At 43.1% G+C, this 15,200-nt stretch overlaps 1 protein-coding gene across 2 annotated transcripts in view; it reads right to left on the bottom strand.

The window, feature by feature from the left end:
- Positions 1 to 15,200, bottom strand: part of LOC126106853 (uncharacterized) — a 154,380-nt gene that overhangs the window by 113,187 nt on the left and 25,993 nt on the right. Inside the window, exons 6-8 of one of the 2 annotated variants that reach the window (XM_049913246.1) lie at positions 13,066 to 13,197; positions 8,776 to 9,079; positions 108 to 292 (exon numbers count right to left, since the gene is read on the bottom strand). In XM_049913246.1, coding sequence (XP_049769203.1) covers positions 108 to 292; positions 8,776 to 9,079; positions 13,066 to 13,197 — 621 coding nt within the window. The remainder of the gene's footprint in view (positions 1 to 107; positions 293 to 8,775; positions 9,080 to 13,065; positions 13,198 to 15,200) is intronic. The other variant, XM_049913247.1, reaches the window with a different exon arrangement.

The following is a 15,200-nucleotide window of genomic DNA, read 5'->3' as shown; positions in this document are numbered from 1 at the left end:
GGGAGGGAGGGAGGGAGGGAGGGGGAGAGAGGAGAGAGAGAGAGAGAGAGAGAGAGAGAGAGAGAGAGAGAGAGAGAGAGTCTTTCCAAACTGTGTCTGCAGCTCACCTATGCACTGATACAGGTCCCTGTATGACAGAGATGCCGAGGTCCTTGGAAGGCACGAAGGGTGGGCCATCCAGCTCGAGGGTGCTGGCCGGCTGTGGCCACAGCAGGTGCAGTGCCGGGTGCGTCACCAGTGGCCGGATCGGCACTGTCCCAACGTGTGTCCGCAACAGGCTCTCGATGGCCTGCTGGGGCACACCGTCAAACTTCAGGCTAGCAACATGAGTCTCCCATTCAATATTTAAAATACACTCCTGGAAATGGAAAAAAGAACACATTGACACCGGTGTGTCAGACCCACCATACTTGCTCCGGACACTGCGAGAGGGCTGTACAAGCAATGATCACACGCACGGCACAGCGGACACACCAGGAACCGCTGTGTTGGCCGTCGAATGGCGCTAGCTGCGCAGCATTTGTGCACCGCCGCCGTCAGTGTCAGCCAGTTTGCCGTGGCATACGGAGCTCCATCGCAGTCTTTAACACTGGTAGCATGCCGCGACAGCGTGGAAGTGAACCGTATGTGCAGTTGACGGACTTTGAGCGAGGGCGTATAGTGGGCATGCGGGAGGCCGGGTGGACGTACCGCCGAATTGCTCAACACGTGGGGCGTGAGGTCTCCACAGTACATCGATGTTGTCGCCAGTGGTCGGCGGAAGGTGCACGTGCCCGTCGACCTGGGACCGGACCGCAGCGACGCACGGATGCACGCCAAAACCGTAGGATCCTACGCAGTGCCGTAGGGGACCGCACCGCCACTTCCCAGCAAATTAGGGACACTGTTGCTCCTGGGGTATCGGCGAGGACCATTCGCAACCGTCTCCATGAAGCTGGGCTACGGTCCCGCACACCGTTAGGCCGTCTTCCACTCACGCCCCAACATCGTGCAGCCCGCCTCCAGTGGTGTCGCGACAGGCGTGAATGGATGGACGAATGGAGACGTGTCGTCTTCAGCGATGAGAGTCGCTTCTGCCTTGGTGCCAATGATGGTCGTATGCGTGTTTGGCGCCGTGCAGGTGAGCGCCACAATCAGGACTGCATACGACCGAGGCACACAGGGCCAACACCCGGCATCATGGTGTGGGGAGCGATCTCCTACACTGGCCGTACACCACTGGTGATCGTCGAGGGGACACTGAATAGTGCACGGTACATCCAAACCGTCTTCGAACCCATCGTTCTACCATTCCTAGACCGGCAAGGGAACTTGCTGTTCCAACAGGACAATGCACGTCCGCATGTATCCCGTGCCACCCAACGTGCTCTAGAAGGTGTAAGTCAACCACCCTGGCCAGCAACATCTCCGGATCTGTCCCCCATTGAGCATGTTTGGGACTGGATGAAGCGTCGTCTCACGCGGTCTGCACGTCCAGCACGAACGCTGGTCCAACTGAGGCGCCAGGTGGAAATGGCATGGCAAGCCGTTCCACAGGACTACATCCTGCATCTCTACGATCGTCTCCATAGGAGAATAGCAGCCTGCATTGCTGCGAAAGGTGGATATACACTGTACTAGTGCCGACATTGTGCATGCTCTGTTGCCTGTGTCTATGTGCCTGTGGTTCTGTCAGTGTGATCATGTGATGTATCTGACCCCAGGAATGTGTCAATAAAGTTTCCCCTTCCTGGGACAATGAATTCACGGTGTTCTTATTTCAATTTCCAGGAGTGTATATAACGATGGAGCAAGAGAGGGGGAAGAAAAAAAAAAGGGGAGTGATTCGGAATCCAAACACACCAAGAAAGAATGTCAGACAAGGAATTAAAAGTAAATGACCAACTGTTGTGGCAGTTTAGCAAAGGCAAACAGTTTGGGTGTGATGTTGAGTGTTCTGATTGGAGGAAACCAGCTCCTCTGCACGAAGTGTCAAATATCAAGTAATTTTAATCAGAGTGTAGGTGGGAAAGAATGCAATGTTATTCTCATTCTGGAAACATCCCCCAGGCTGTGGCTAAGCCATGTCTCCGCAATATCCTTTCTTTCAGGAGTGCTAGTTCTGCAAGGTTCGCAGGAGAGCTTCTGTAAAGTTTGGAAGGTAGGAGGCGAGGTACCGGCAGAAGTAAAGGTGTGAGGACGGGGTGTGAGTCGTGCTTGGGTAGCTCAGTTGGTAGAGAATTGCCCGTGAAAGGCAAAGGTCCCAAGTTCGAGTCTTGGTTCGGCACACAGTTTTAATCTGCCAGGAAGTTTCTTATTGTCATTATTTGTAACCTTATACTATGAACGTAGCCATGCATTCATAGTGTAGTGTTAAAAATAATGACACTAATATTGCATTCTTTCTCGTCTACAGTCTGATTAACATTAGCCACCTGTCATCACATTGGCACCCTGTGGAATGAGCATACCATGTGCCTCAAACTGCCGAGTTGCCGCCAGCATATTGCCTTGGCTCAGCGTCAGTTCAGTCTGACTTGTGTGAAATGTAGATCAAGCGCACTGCATATTTGGATCACTAGGAACTTGTTGAGAGTCATGGACACTAGGTTACCAATATTCTGTATACTTTGCTATTGAGAAGTTTAAAGATGTTCTTTATTTGCACAAATGATTTCTATTCATTACAGACTAGTAGTCATAAGTTAACTTGTGCCACTAGTTGCATTTTTTCGTAAGCCCATCTGCGATAATTGGTAGCCATCCTTATTGCTATTGTTCTGAGTATTCAGTATGTTGTACGAGGTTCATTACTCTGAAAAGCACAAAGCTGATGTTGATAAATAAAGATACATTAACAAAAAAAATTCCCTGTAGTTTTGGTCACATCTCATATGTAATTAAAGGTGATGAGAGCCAATGACCACTTCACTCCAAATGCACATCAGGCTCAAACTCTTAACAGGTATCTGATGCAACTGGGCCAATGTGAGGCGTACTATTGTGTACACATGGCATAGGCATCAGTACATCTGCCTACTAAGCAGAAGAGCCAGATTCAAGTCCCGGTACGGCATAAGTTTTCAATCTGCCACACTGACGAACATCAATGCCCATTGGCAGCTAACATCATTAATTCCTTTGTCTCTGACTTAACACAAGCACCGAAAAATAGTTGTTGCCACAAATGAAAGTTATTACTGCATTAATCTGAGATGCAATCATTTGCAAAGTAATATATAAAGAATAATAATCAGTTTTTCTCATAGTTAAGCATATTTCCACACAGACAGCATTATCATGAGTTACGTAACACAGTACAGTGTTGTTAGTGTTTATTAATATTTGTGATCATTAAGGAACCTAACACCATAATATTCCAAATTAACATCTTTTGTGTTCATGGTAATTGTGCCTTTCACACATACACTAGAATATAGGCATTTTGTTCAGTTGCCACTTTGTCTTTGCCACACAATATGTTTGCGATTTCAAAGTCATCACAGTCATTTACTAAATTAACTGTTACTCATTTTAGGAGTTGGCGACCTTTTTATTATGTAATGTAAATTCACTGAAACTAAATTCTGGCATTCAAAGTTATGGTGAACTACACAGAGATTTTAATTTATTACCATTTTTTATATTTCAATTGTTGTTGTACATAGTAACAAACACTCAAGTGATAGCAATCAGGTTGTGACTATTTATATTCTATTGGTAAGCATTGGTCTTTGGATATGATGCCTCATTTCCACTAACACCAAAACACTAGGTGCACATGTCACAATAAAACTTTATATATACCATATAGTATAAGTATAACACGACATCTCAAACCATTCTATTCTCTTCTTTCTGGTTTTCCCATTGTCCATTGTCATCACTTTCATACAATGCTGTGTTACAGAAGCACATTCTCTATATTTCTTTCTCAAGTTAGGCCTAAGTTTGATACCAGTACACTTCTTATTGCCAGAAATACTGTCTTTATCTGTGCTGGTCTGCTTTTAATGTCCTCCTTTCTACCTCTTTCGTGTGTTATTTTGATTCAGTGATAGAATATTCATTACCTTTGTCTTTCTTCAGTTTACCCTCAAAGGCTTATTCTGAATGTGCTACACTGTTCATTCCAATCAACAGGCCCTCCAATTCTTCCACACTTTCCCTCACAATAGCAATGCTGTTGTCAGCAGATTTTATTATCGACATCCTCTCATCCTGTACTTCAATCCTACTTTCAAACCTTTCATTTATTTCTGTAATCACGTATTCAACATATAGATTGAACAGTAGGGAAGAAAGACAGCATCCCTCTCTTAAATCCTTTTTAATCTGAGCACTTCATTCCTCGTCTTCCATTCTCATTTTCCCCCCTCTAGTGTCTTAAACATATTGTATATCAAGACTTTCCCTACAGCTTATTCCTGTTTTCCTGAGAACTTTTAACATGTTGCACCATCTCGCTGCCAAGTTCTTTCGCCACGTCAACAAATCCTCTGAAAGTGTCACAATTTTTCTTAAGTCTTGCTTCTGTTGTCAACTGTGACATAATAACTACCCCTCTGGAGGCTTTAGTTTTCCTGAAACCAAACTGCTGGTCATCTAACAGATCCTCAATTTCCTTTTTCCTTTTTTTAAAGATATTATTATTGTCATCAACTTAACACGAGTTGTTAAGCTGATTGTGTGACAGGTCACACACTTATCTGCCCTCGCTATCTTCAGGATTGCATGGAAAATACTTTCCCAAGTCTCCAGTCTCCTAGATTCTGCACACTGTTTTAACAATTGTGTAGTTACTACTTCTCCCCACAATTTTGGAAATTTCTACGACATAACTGCAAGTCTCCTGAAGCTCTCTTAAACTCTGACTCTAATAGTGCATCCCCTACACTTTCTATCCCAACTCTCATTTCTTCCTCAATTACATCATCCTACAAGTCCTTCCCATCTCAGAGGCCTTTAAATGTACTTTTTCCTTCTATCCACTCTCTCCTCTGGATTTAAAAGTAGAATTTCGATTGTGTCCTAGCTTTTAATTTAACCGAAGGCTGTTTTAAGTTTTCTATATACTGCATCAGTCCTTCCAATAACCACTTCTCTTTCAATTTCTTCACTTTTTCCTGCAGCCATTTTGCCTTGGCTTTCCTGCACTTCCTACTTACTTAATTCCTAAGTGATTTATATACTGACAATACTAGAAAAGGATGGATTTCTACACCAACCCCCTTTTTTACGTTTGATGCTGAGGTGTTATTCCAGAATGTGGAGAGTTTCAGCAATTCTGTTCATGTGTAAGGGGGAATTTAAATAACACTGGGGTGACAGTGAGAATTTGGATCGAGGAAGGAGGCATGCCAGGGCAATCCGTGCAGTTGTGTGAACTGCTGTGCCCAGATGGCTTAGTGGCTAATGCATCTGCACGGTAAACAGGAGACTCGAGCTCAAATCCTGGCCTTGGTACAAATTTTCCCTCACCACTTCATTCTATATACGTAAAATCAAATCTGTATGACAACAGTAAAGCTTCTAAAATTCTGTCAGTCCATCAGATAGCTATTCACCATAAAGCTGACACACTGAGCTACAGACAGGCACAACAAAAGACTGTTACACATTTAGCTTTCCGCCAAAGTCTTCTTCAGAAAAAGAAAGAGTAGCACAGACCATTCATTCATACAACAAGCAAGCACACATCACACACACATGAGCACCACCATCTCCGGCAGCTCGGTATGGAACGCATTCTGGTATGGGCCGCCAGAGATGGTGGTCATGTGTGTGTGAGGTGTGCTTGCTCGTGTGAATGAATTAACAAATATATGTGCATGTGTTTCCTTTTCTAAAGAAGGCTTTGGCTGAAAGCTAAATGTGTAACAGTCTTTTTGTTGTGTGTCTACAACACGACTTGTCATCTTACCTGTAAGTAGCAATCAATCCTTTCCCTTAGATTGTTGATATTCCAACTTGGGAGTTTCCATTGTTTGACTAATGTTTTTCCCTGAACATTGTTGTACTTTTTAACTAATTCTACTCTGGGTTCTTGTCTAAACACTGTATATTGTATTAACAAAATGGACCACTTTTTTAGACTTGTTTCACAAAATTTATTATTGCTGTACGACATAGATTTCAGGTCGTAAACCTAATTTCTAGTACATAACTCATCCCAAAGATGAAAACCAATCAAAGATAAACATGGCGACTTCACTATCTATCACTTCTCGACTTAAATTGTAAAAGGTATCTCTGTACTTCCTTCTTCCATCGAACAGTTTACGTATTTCTTCTGTCGTTACCTTCCTTGTACCTATATGTTTCTATCCAACTGCAATGACTCCCATTCTGACAGATGTTGATTTCTGTTCAACATAATGTCTATTCTGGTTTCACTGTCTCAGTATCTACAGCCTTGGAGGAATCTCATCACTCATCAGTACTTCAGTATCCCAATTCTTTCCACACTGTTCTGCACCTGGGTACACTTTACGCTCCAATATCTGGTTTCCAAATTTCAAATGGAGTATTATATAATCCAGATTTCTCCACGTCTCTGGGCTTTACCCAACTATACCATCTTCTCTTCCGATTTTTGAACAGCTAGTCACTGTCAATAGCTGAAATTTATTGCAGAACTCAATTAGTCTTTCTCCTTTCCACTATCAGGCCTATATTCTTCTGTGACTTTTTCTTCTATTCTTTCCTCCAACTTGGTATTCCAATCCCCCATTATTATCTGATTACTATCTCCTTGTATGTACTTAATTACCCACTGAATATCCTCATACACTTTTTATACCTCTTCATCTTCTGCTTGCAATGTAGGCATAGATCTCAAATGTGTTGTTGCTGTTGATTCTGATGAGAACAACCCTATCACTGAACTATTCACAGTAGCTCTCTCTGCTCTACTTTCTTATTCATAACGAATCCTACTATCATTATATCATTTTCTGCTGCTCTTGGTACCTGACCAGAAATCCTTATCTTCTTTTCATTTCACTTCACAATCGTGTGGATCAAGCCTTTGCATTTCGCTTTTCAGATTTTCTAGCTTTAATATCACATTCAAACTCTTTAAGTCCCATACTCTGACTCTTACAATGTTATCCTTTCATCAGTTCTTTAATCTTTTTTGAACGTTTGCATTCCCATGGGCTGTCTCCTACCAGAGATTTGAATGAGAGACTCTCTGCAATGTTTTGAAGATGGTGAATTGTTACAATACTTTTCCAATTACAGGCTATATGTCAAATCAATCAATCAAATCAAAATTTAATTATCACATAACATGCCTCGTACAATTAAAGATTGTGATATAGGTGACAAGTCAATTCTAAAACTACATACAGACTAATAAGCTTAATCTAAATTTACAATAAATATGTTCTTGCTTCTTCAGACAGGTATTATTTTGGGGGAGAAGGGGAGGGGGGGGGGAGAAAGAAAGGTGTAATCTAGGTCCCATGGATACACATTATGTGTCTTTCAAGCAGTGGCTTCCACTGCCTCTCTGCATCTGCATGCCATTGATAATTACAAGTTATATAGATTAAATAAAATCTTTTTCAGGTTAAATGAAAGTCTTATTAAGACCAAACACATTTCACTTTATTCTATAGCATCTTCAGTGATCACTGTAACAATATGTTTTTTTTCCCCTCTTACTGTTTTTTTGCTAAGGTCACAACCAGTTCACAAGCTTTAACTTACTACTATGAACTGTGGCATACAAATGGTTCATGATCTCAGCAAAACAAATTATGAGAGAGAGAGAGAGAGAGAGAGAGAGAGAGAGAGAGAGAGAGAGAGAGCAAACACCATAGTTATTGTGACCAATGAAGATACTCCAGAATAAAGCGAAATGCATTTGGTCTTAATATGTCTTTCATTACAGTTGCAGATGATGGAATTTAGCCCAACAACTTCCATATCTGCAATTGCGGAAAAAAATAGAATAAAATAAAATAGTTACAACATGCCGTTGATAGTTTTGCCTTTTAGGAGCAGTATCCCACCTTGGGCAAGAGCTTACCCAGTCCCCTACATTCCTTGACAAGGCCATTGGCAGAATGAGGGTTACCCATTGTACCGGAATTCTTCAGCTGGTATAGCTGATGTGTGGTGTGCATTCATCCCCATTATCTGAAGTGACCCGATTACAACAAGATGTGGCTCCTGCAAGACGGAGCTCAACCCCCATCAAAGCAGAAGTGTGTTTGATGTTCTGGAGGAGCACTTTGGGGACCGCATTCTGTCTCTGGGGTACCCAGAGGCCACTGGCATGGGCCTCGATTGGCTGCCATATTCTCCGGATCTGAACACGTGTAACTCCTTTTTGTAGGGTTATATTAAAGACAAGATGTACAGCAATAACCCCAAAACCATTGCTGAGCTGACAATAGCCATTCAGGAGGTCATCGACAGCACCGATGTTCCGACACTTCATCGGGTCATGCAGAATTTTGCTATTTGTCTGCACCCCACCATCACCAATAATGGCAGGCGTATCAAACATGTCATAACCTAAATTTGAATATCTGTAGTGATGTTCACATGTTGAATAAAGTGTAGTTTGTAACGAATACATACTCACACAGACAATCATTTTAGTACGTTAATGCACCCTCACATTCTAGTAAAGGGTCATTTGACCTCAATTTTGATTTCTTGCTTGCTATTTGCAACACAGAATTTCCACATTGTTCTAGAAGTTATTTACAGTCCCTCTGCTGTCACTGCTGGATAATTTCAAATACACGCCAACAAAAGTGTGAACCTCATGACACTCACCTGGTCGATATGTGGATCGAGATCAAGACTCAGAGTAGAGGCTGCAGAAGACAAGGACGGGTGGGGATGGGGGAGAGGAAGAGGGTGCGGGGGGAAGTAGTCGTGGGACTGGCGGGCAGGCCGCGGCGGCCGGCTCCCGCGACGGTGCACAGCCGCCACTTTAGTGGGTGCAGGCACCCGCGCGGGCTCCATGTTGCTGGTGCCGACCGTCGCTCCGCCCCCGCTCCCTGAGGAATCCGCAGACTTGCTGCGCTCCTGCCCGGACGAGTCGGCTTCCGTTTCGGACTCTGCCGGCTGGCTGAAACTGAGGTACGTAACAGAGATACACATGAGAGCAACTTTTCACAATGAATTTTCTAACTTGCTGGCAATTAAACTGTCTGTCACACTGGTACTCAAACTCCAAACCTCGCCTTTCTCTCGGTGAAAGAGTGACACGGGCAGGACTTGCGGCCCTCCCTCGCAGCTTTAGGCCCACCAGAATCCGAACTTCCTTACCCTTTCTTCCACGAGTGCTAGTCTCGCAAGGAGTGTGGGAGAGGTTTGGAAGACAGGAGAGAGGTGCCAGCAGGTCGCAAGTCTCACCCACGTCACTCTGTCATTAGCAGCGCTAGTCGCAAAAGGTGAGGCTCCCAGTTTGAATCCTAGGTGGCAAGCAGTTGTAATCACCAGGAAGTTTTATCTCGGGCAGTAACAAGAGACTGCTGTCTGATTAAAATTACTTGATAGTTGACACTTCATGTATGGGAGCTGGTTTCCTTCAATCAAAGTGAACAACGTCACAGCTGAACAGTTAGCCGTTGCCAAACTGCCACAACAATTGGTCAGTTCGCTTCCAAATCCTCATCCGCCATATTTCCTTGTGTTTGCATCCCAAATCGTGGGTCTGGCACTTTTATTTCATGACACACGATGACCACACCAAAAACAATGCAAGCAAAACATTATGTTAAAGAAATATATGTTTCTTATACAGCACTAACCAAGCACTAATGGGATACTTATGCAAAAGATGCAATTTAAGATCACACATACAGTTACCATTATTACAAAGATTTGCTTATGTTAGATAAGCTCCTTGCAACATTGCACAAATCTGAATTTATGAAGGCAGCCATTTATCACTGTGACAGGAGTACCACAATCATAAATATAAGTGCTCAACCCAGTCTTGTGACTCAGTGCAATGGTTAGCGTATTAATCTGACATGTACAAGGTTGGAGGTTTGAATCTCATCACCTACAGCGATTTTTTTTTTTTTTTTTTAAAATCTAACCATAAGAGTTTGATTATTATTTTTATTAAGTGGTTAAAACACTTTTTTTTATTCTTTGCTGCATCATTTTTCACTGTCACTGACTTACTTATTTGCTCTTATTTTTCTTCTAATCATTCCTTTTCCATTTGGAATCTGCCTGTATCACCTATAGAGACTGGAACTAAATGCCAACAAAGACTAATCATCAGTTGGCAATGCAGCAGCTCGTTTAACTAGTGTGAGGATCGTTTCAGGTAGTCAATAATAGTGAGAAATTACAGTTTTCTTTTAGCACTGAAAATGAATTTTTTTCTGTCTTGAGCTTGCTCATAAAGGTTAGCTTTAACCGAGGAACAAAGCGATCATGATTTTAGTTATGCCACAGATTTTTGACTGTCGTTTTTTCGGATATATTGCACATCACATGCTTGTGGTCAGCCTGGGATAAGAGTTTAAATTCAAGGCTACAAAATGCGCCTGCCGCAATTCAGTCATTGGTCACTTAAAAGCAGCTGCCAATACAGCATTTCTGACATACGTCACAGTGGCAACTTCAAACATTGCTCTGCATTACATATTAACAGCATTTGTGAAGTGACCCACTGTGTGTCACCTGTAAATGAGCAGTAGCCGGCAACGGATGTGGCCACACTGTAACAGTAACTAACAGAAGTCAACTATCAAGTAATTTTAACCGGACTATAGGTACATATGTGGAACAGTAAAAGTGCAATTCTGTCCTGCAATACTTCATTACATTTCAGTAAATTCAAATCTACTTTCTTATTCTTTACCTCTCCTCCCTCATTCTTTAGCATTTAGCCTTACATTTGACAACCTCTTGAAACACCACTTTGTATCCTTCCTCTAACTGCCGACTACTGGAACGCTCTATAGTCTGCAATACATATGGTTCTTTCTTTCAATCAGTTACTACTTACCAAAATGAAATTTTCACTCTTTAGCAGGGGGTGCACTGATATGAAACTTCCTGGCAGATTAAAACTGTGTGCTGGACAGAGACTCGAATTAAGGAACTTAATCTGTCACCAGCAACCCGTCTACCGAATAAGCTACCCGAGTACAACCCGACCTCACAGCTTCAATTCTTGTGAACTTCACAGAAAATTTGCTGTGAAATAAGCAATGATAAAGTAGTTTCCTGCGAAAGGCGAAGTTCCCGAGTTTGAGTCTCGGTCTGGCACACAATTTTAATCTGCCAGGAAGTGTCAGGTACTACTCTGTTTAGCTGCTGATACTCATCGGTATTACCCAGCAAAGTAAACTGGAGACCAGATTGGAGTGGCAGCACTGTCATGTTTATGGGGAGGGGAGGTGGTGACGGCATACCTGCAAAGGTGGAACGCTACACCACGTTACCCATCTGCACACCGAGTGCCCCATATAACGTGGCACCTGAACGGTACTCCTCGCACACTATCACTGTGACAGTCTGTGGGAACAATCACATTGTAACTTGTCGATCTATGTTTGTCTGAATAAACCACCGGCCCCTTTACTTTATAACAGTTTGTACTTTTGAAAACCATGTTGCCTCATTCGCACACGTGACAACATGATCATTCTGGCAGCATTTGAAATGAAATCTCACAGGTTGCTCACTAGATTAGAAGTACGACACTGTGTGACAAAAGCTGCAGAGATTTTGCAAAGTCATTATTTCTTTGCGCAGTTCACAATATCAGACAAACTGAAGCATAACGACACATTTACCTGTACCACCAGAGGACTATTTATTTTGTGCATTCTGCTTCCTCTTCTTAGTGGCAGACAGCCAAATACAAATTGGCAAGACACTGCAACCCTCCTTCCATCGGCTTACTCAGCTTTAATATTTTGCTCACTTGTTCCATATCTTTTCCCTTAGTAGTGTCCATCTATTCTCCTCGTAGCTATCGGTAAATTTAATGAAGTTAGTAGTGAGCTGTCACAGCTGCCTGTGACTTCAATTTCCACAATCACTTTCTATGCTCACAGTGTTAGACGATGACAGGCAATAGACCAAACTGGAGTGCGGCTCTCGCTATTATAGTCACGAGTTCAAGGTGGTTCCTGCTATAGTCTACCTGTGGCACTTGTCGAGTAATACATTTGGCTTGGCAGGGCTACACTCACATCTGCATACACCGGGCTCTTTGAGTATGATAAATGAATACAACAGTCTGTGGACAACAAGCAGGCACATGACAAGTAAACACTGTCCAATGTGAACAATCGCACCATTACAACTATTATGAAGTGTAATGTAGATTCTTTTCAACTATCGACAGTTTCTGCTGCTGTATGTGGTCGTATATACCTTCCGAACACCATGCATGCTCTGTCTGTGCCATACAGCAGACATGCATATGTATACATTCGAAAATTGCTGACTGGTTGGAATTGTCTGACTACGATATGAACTAATGTGCTTTATTTCAAACAACAGGTAGCCTGTGAAGGAAAGTGACTTTATTTTAACAACCCTAACATATTTTAATCACATAAATCATACAAGTTGAAGGTCAACCAGAACTGGCAAATATTGTCAAAAAGTTTAGTTCCTTTTTACAACAGCCATCAGCTTCTATCAAACCACGGGTTATAAGAATCTGACAATGCTACCCAGCTGCACCAGACAAACACTGTGTGATCATATACTCAATATCCAGAACGAATTTTCCCTCTGCAACGGAGTGTGCGCTGATTTGGAACTTCCTGGCAGATTAAAACTGGAGCAGGATTCGAACCTGGGTCCAGTCCGGCAAACCATTTTAATCTGCCAGGAAGTTCGAATATGTTAACCTGTGGATAACATTACAATTAACAGAGAAAAAAAAAAAGCATGAAGTGTTTGGTCGACATAAATTCATATTTATTAGATATACTGATCTCCTAATTACGTAAACACACACACACACACAAAATTTGCAGAGTGCATAACCATCAGCAGAAATCATATTTCCTCCATGCAGGCAGTTCTTACTCTACATACATTAAAACAGATGGAAGAATAGCATACACTACCCACCCATTGACTCCAGCAGATGCAGGCAATGGGGATTCCACAGGTGATGAAGAAAGTGGAATGTATCTGTCAACCAACTCTTTTAACACACGCTTCTGCGAGGCCATGTCCAAAGCAGTTTTGCCCGCAAATTTCCTGAAACAATCACAAATTCATCATTTGCATAAAATGTGTGTAATCTTAATGCTTCATTATCAGAGCTACCACCAGCCTTCTGCCCTCTCTGACGCTGCCAGCTCCCTTCGTCAAGAAGGCCACGGAGCCATCACACAATGTTACACATGATATGCCCGGATTAATGAAATGGGCACTCTCATGGCGGTGTTTGTTGGCACTCTGAATCATTTCCTGAACTGTTTCATCCTTTTGTGCATCATAGTAGTATCTAAGTTGCATATTATCTTTCACAGTAGAGTGTCAATATCTAGTACAGTGAATGAGGGTCATGTTCCTCACGGATTGCGTAATTACAACAAGACTAAGTTCACACCTTTGAACTTGTGACCAATGGAGACATGCATATGGAGTGGATACTGGCGACTGAGAGGGATAATTTGATTCCTGCCAAACGTTCTGTGGTAAAATGATTCCATTTTAAACTTTTATTGAGTCACCAGAATGACCGAAGTCGCTACGTGGCAAAAGGTTGATGCCAAGTAAAAGTTTCTGCTATAAGAGTGCAGAATATTTTGCTTCATTTTCTACAGCTCATATTTTCATTTTTTTTCTCAACACACATCCAGTAGAATGGAATACTGTGGCTACAGTAACTGCACCTGTAAGTGAGGCAAAACACTGAAAAACTACACACTAACTGCACTCCCAAGCAAATTAATTCTCTATTACATTACAGCCGATGACAAATTTCTGATAAACTCCTTCACAATTTCAACATCATCTTTTCTCATCCTCTTCACTTGGTCATCCTCAACCAAGTGTGCCTCCTTTCTAGACACTGATCTTCTCCTCTCTGTTGGCCATCCTCACCTCTGTCCACATTAAGCCCACCAACCACCAACAGTACCTGAATTTCGACAGCTGTCATCCCTTTCACACTAAAAAATCCCTCCCATACTGCTGGGCTACCTGAGGACTATCTGCAGTGACAAGGACTCCTTTTCCCAGTATGCTGAAAGTTTCATCAAAGCCTTCACAGGCAGGCACTAGTGCGCAAACAGATCTCCCGTGCCATTTCCTCTCACACTCCCAATCCTCCCACAATCCCCAAGAACTGGCCACAAAGGAGTGCCCCCTTTGTCAGCCAGTACCACCCCAGACTGGAGCAACTAAACCACATCCTTTACCATGGCTTTGATTACATATCATCCGGCCCTGAAATGAGGGACATCCTACCCGAGATCCTTCTCACCCCTCTTAAAGTGGTCACACAATATCTCGATTACATCCCTACGCCAGTCCCCATCGCAACCTCTTGCCACAAGGATCATATCCCTGTGGAAGACCCAGGTGCAAGACCTACCCAATCCACCTACCCACCACTTCCTATTCCAGTCCTGTCACAGGTTTATCTTGGGCCACCTGTGAAATCAGCTATGTTATACATCAGCTCTGCTGCAACCATTGCACAGCTTTTTAAGTTGGTATGACTACCAGCCAGCTGTCCTCAAGGATGAATGGCCACCAACAACCTGTGGCCTAAAGCAAAGTAGACTGCCCTGTGACTCAAAACACAACTGAACATAATATGCTTGATTCCAATGGCTGATTCACCACCCGAGCCATCTGGATCCTCCCGTCCACCACCAGATTTTTTAAAGTGCGCAGATGGGAGTTATCCTTACAACACATTCTCCGTTCCCATAATTATCCAAGATTCAACCTATGGTAACATACTGCCCCCCCCCCCCCCATGCCCCAACAGTTTCCACCCCCTCTGTCCCATCACCTCCTCCCCATTCTCTTCTCCCATCCTCTTTGTTTGCCACCCTCTGCAAATGCACCCAACCACCTATCCCTGTTCCTGTCCTTTTTCACGCCTTTTTTCCCCGCCTCCTTGCCCCATAACCTACTGATGCTGCACCTGTTGGCATTCTAGTCCCTGCAAATTCCGCCAGACAGCCTTCTTCTCTCCCGCCATCCATTTACTACCTTCCCGCCCCCTCCAGATGCTGCTTCTA

The sequence above is a fragment of the Schistocerca cancellata genome, chromosome 10 (assembly GCF_023864275.1).
Source record: "Schistocerca cancellata isolate TAMUIC-IGC-003103 chromosome 10, iqSchCanc2.1, whole genome shotgun sequence".
Lineage (NCBI taxonomy): Eukaryota > Metazoa > Arthropoda > Insecta > Orthoptera > Acrididae > Schistocerca > Schistocerca cancellata.
This window is presented reverse-complemented; position numbering and strand designations above follow the sequence as displayed.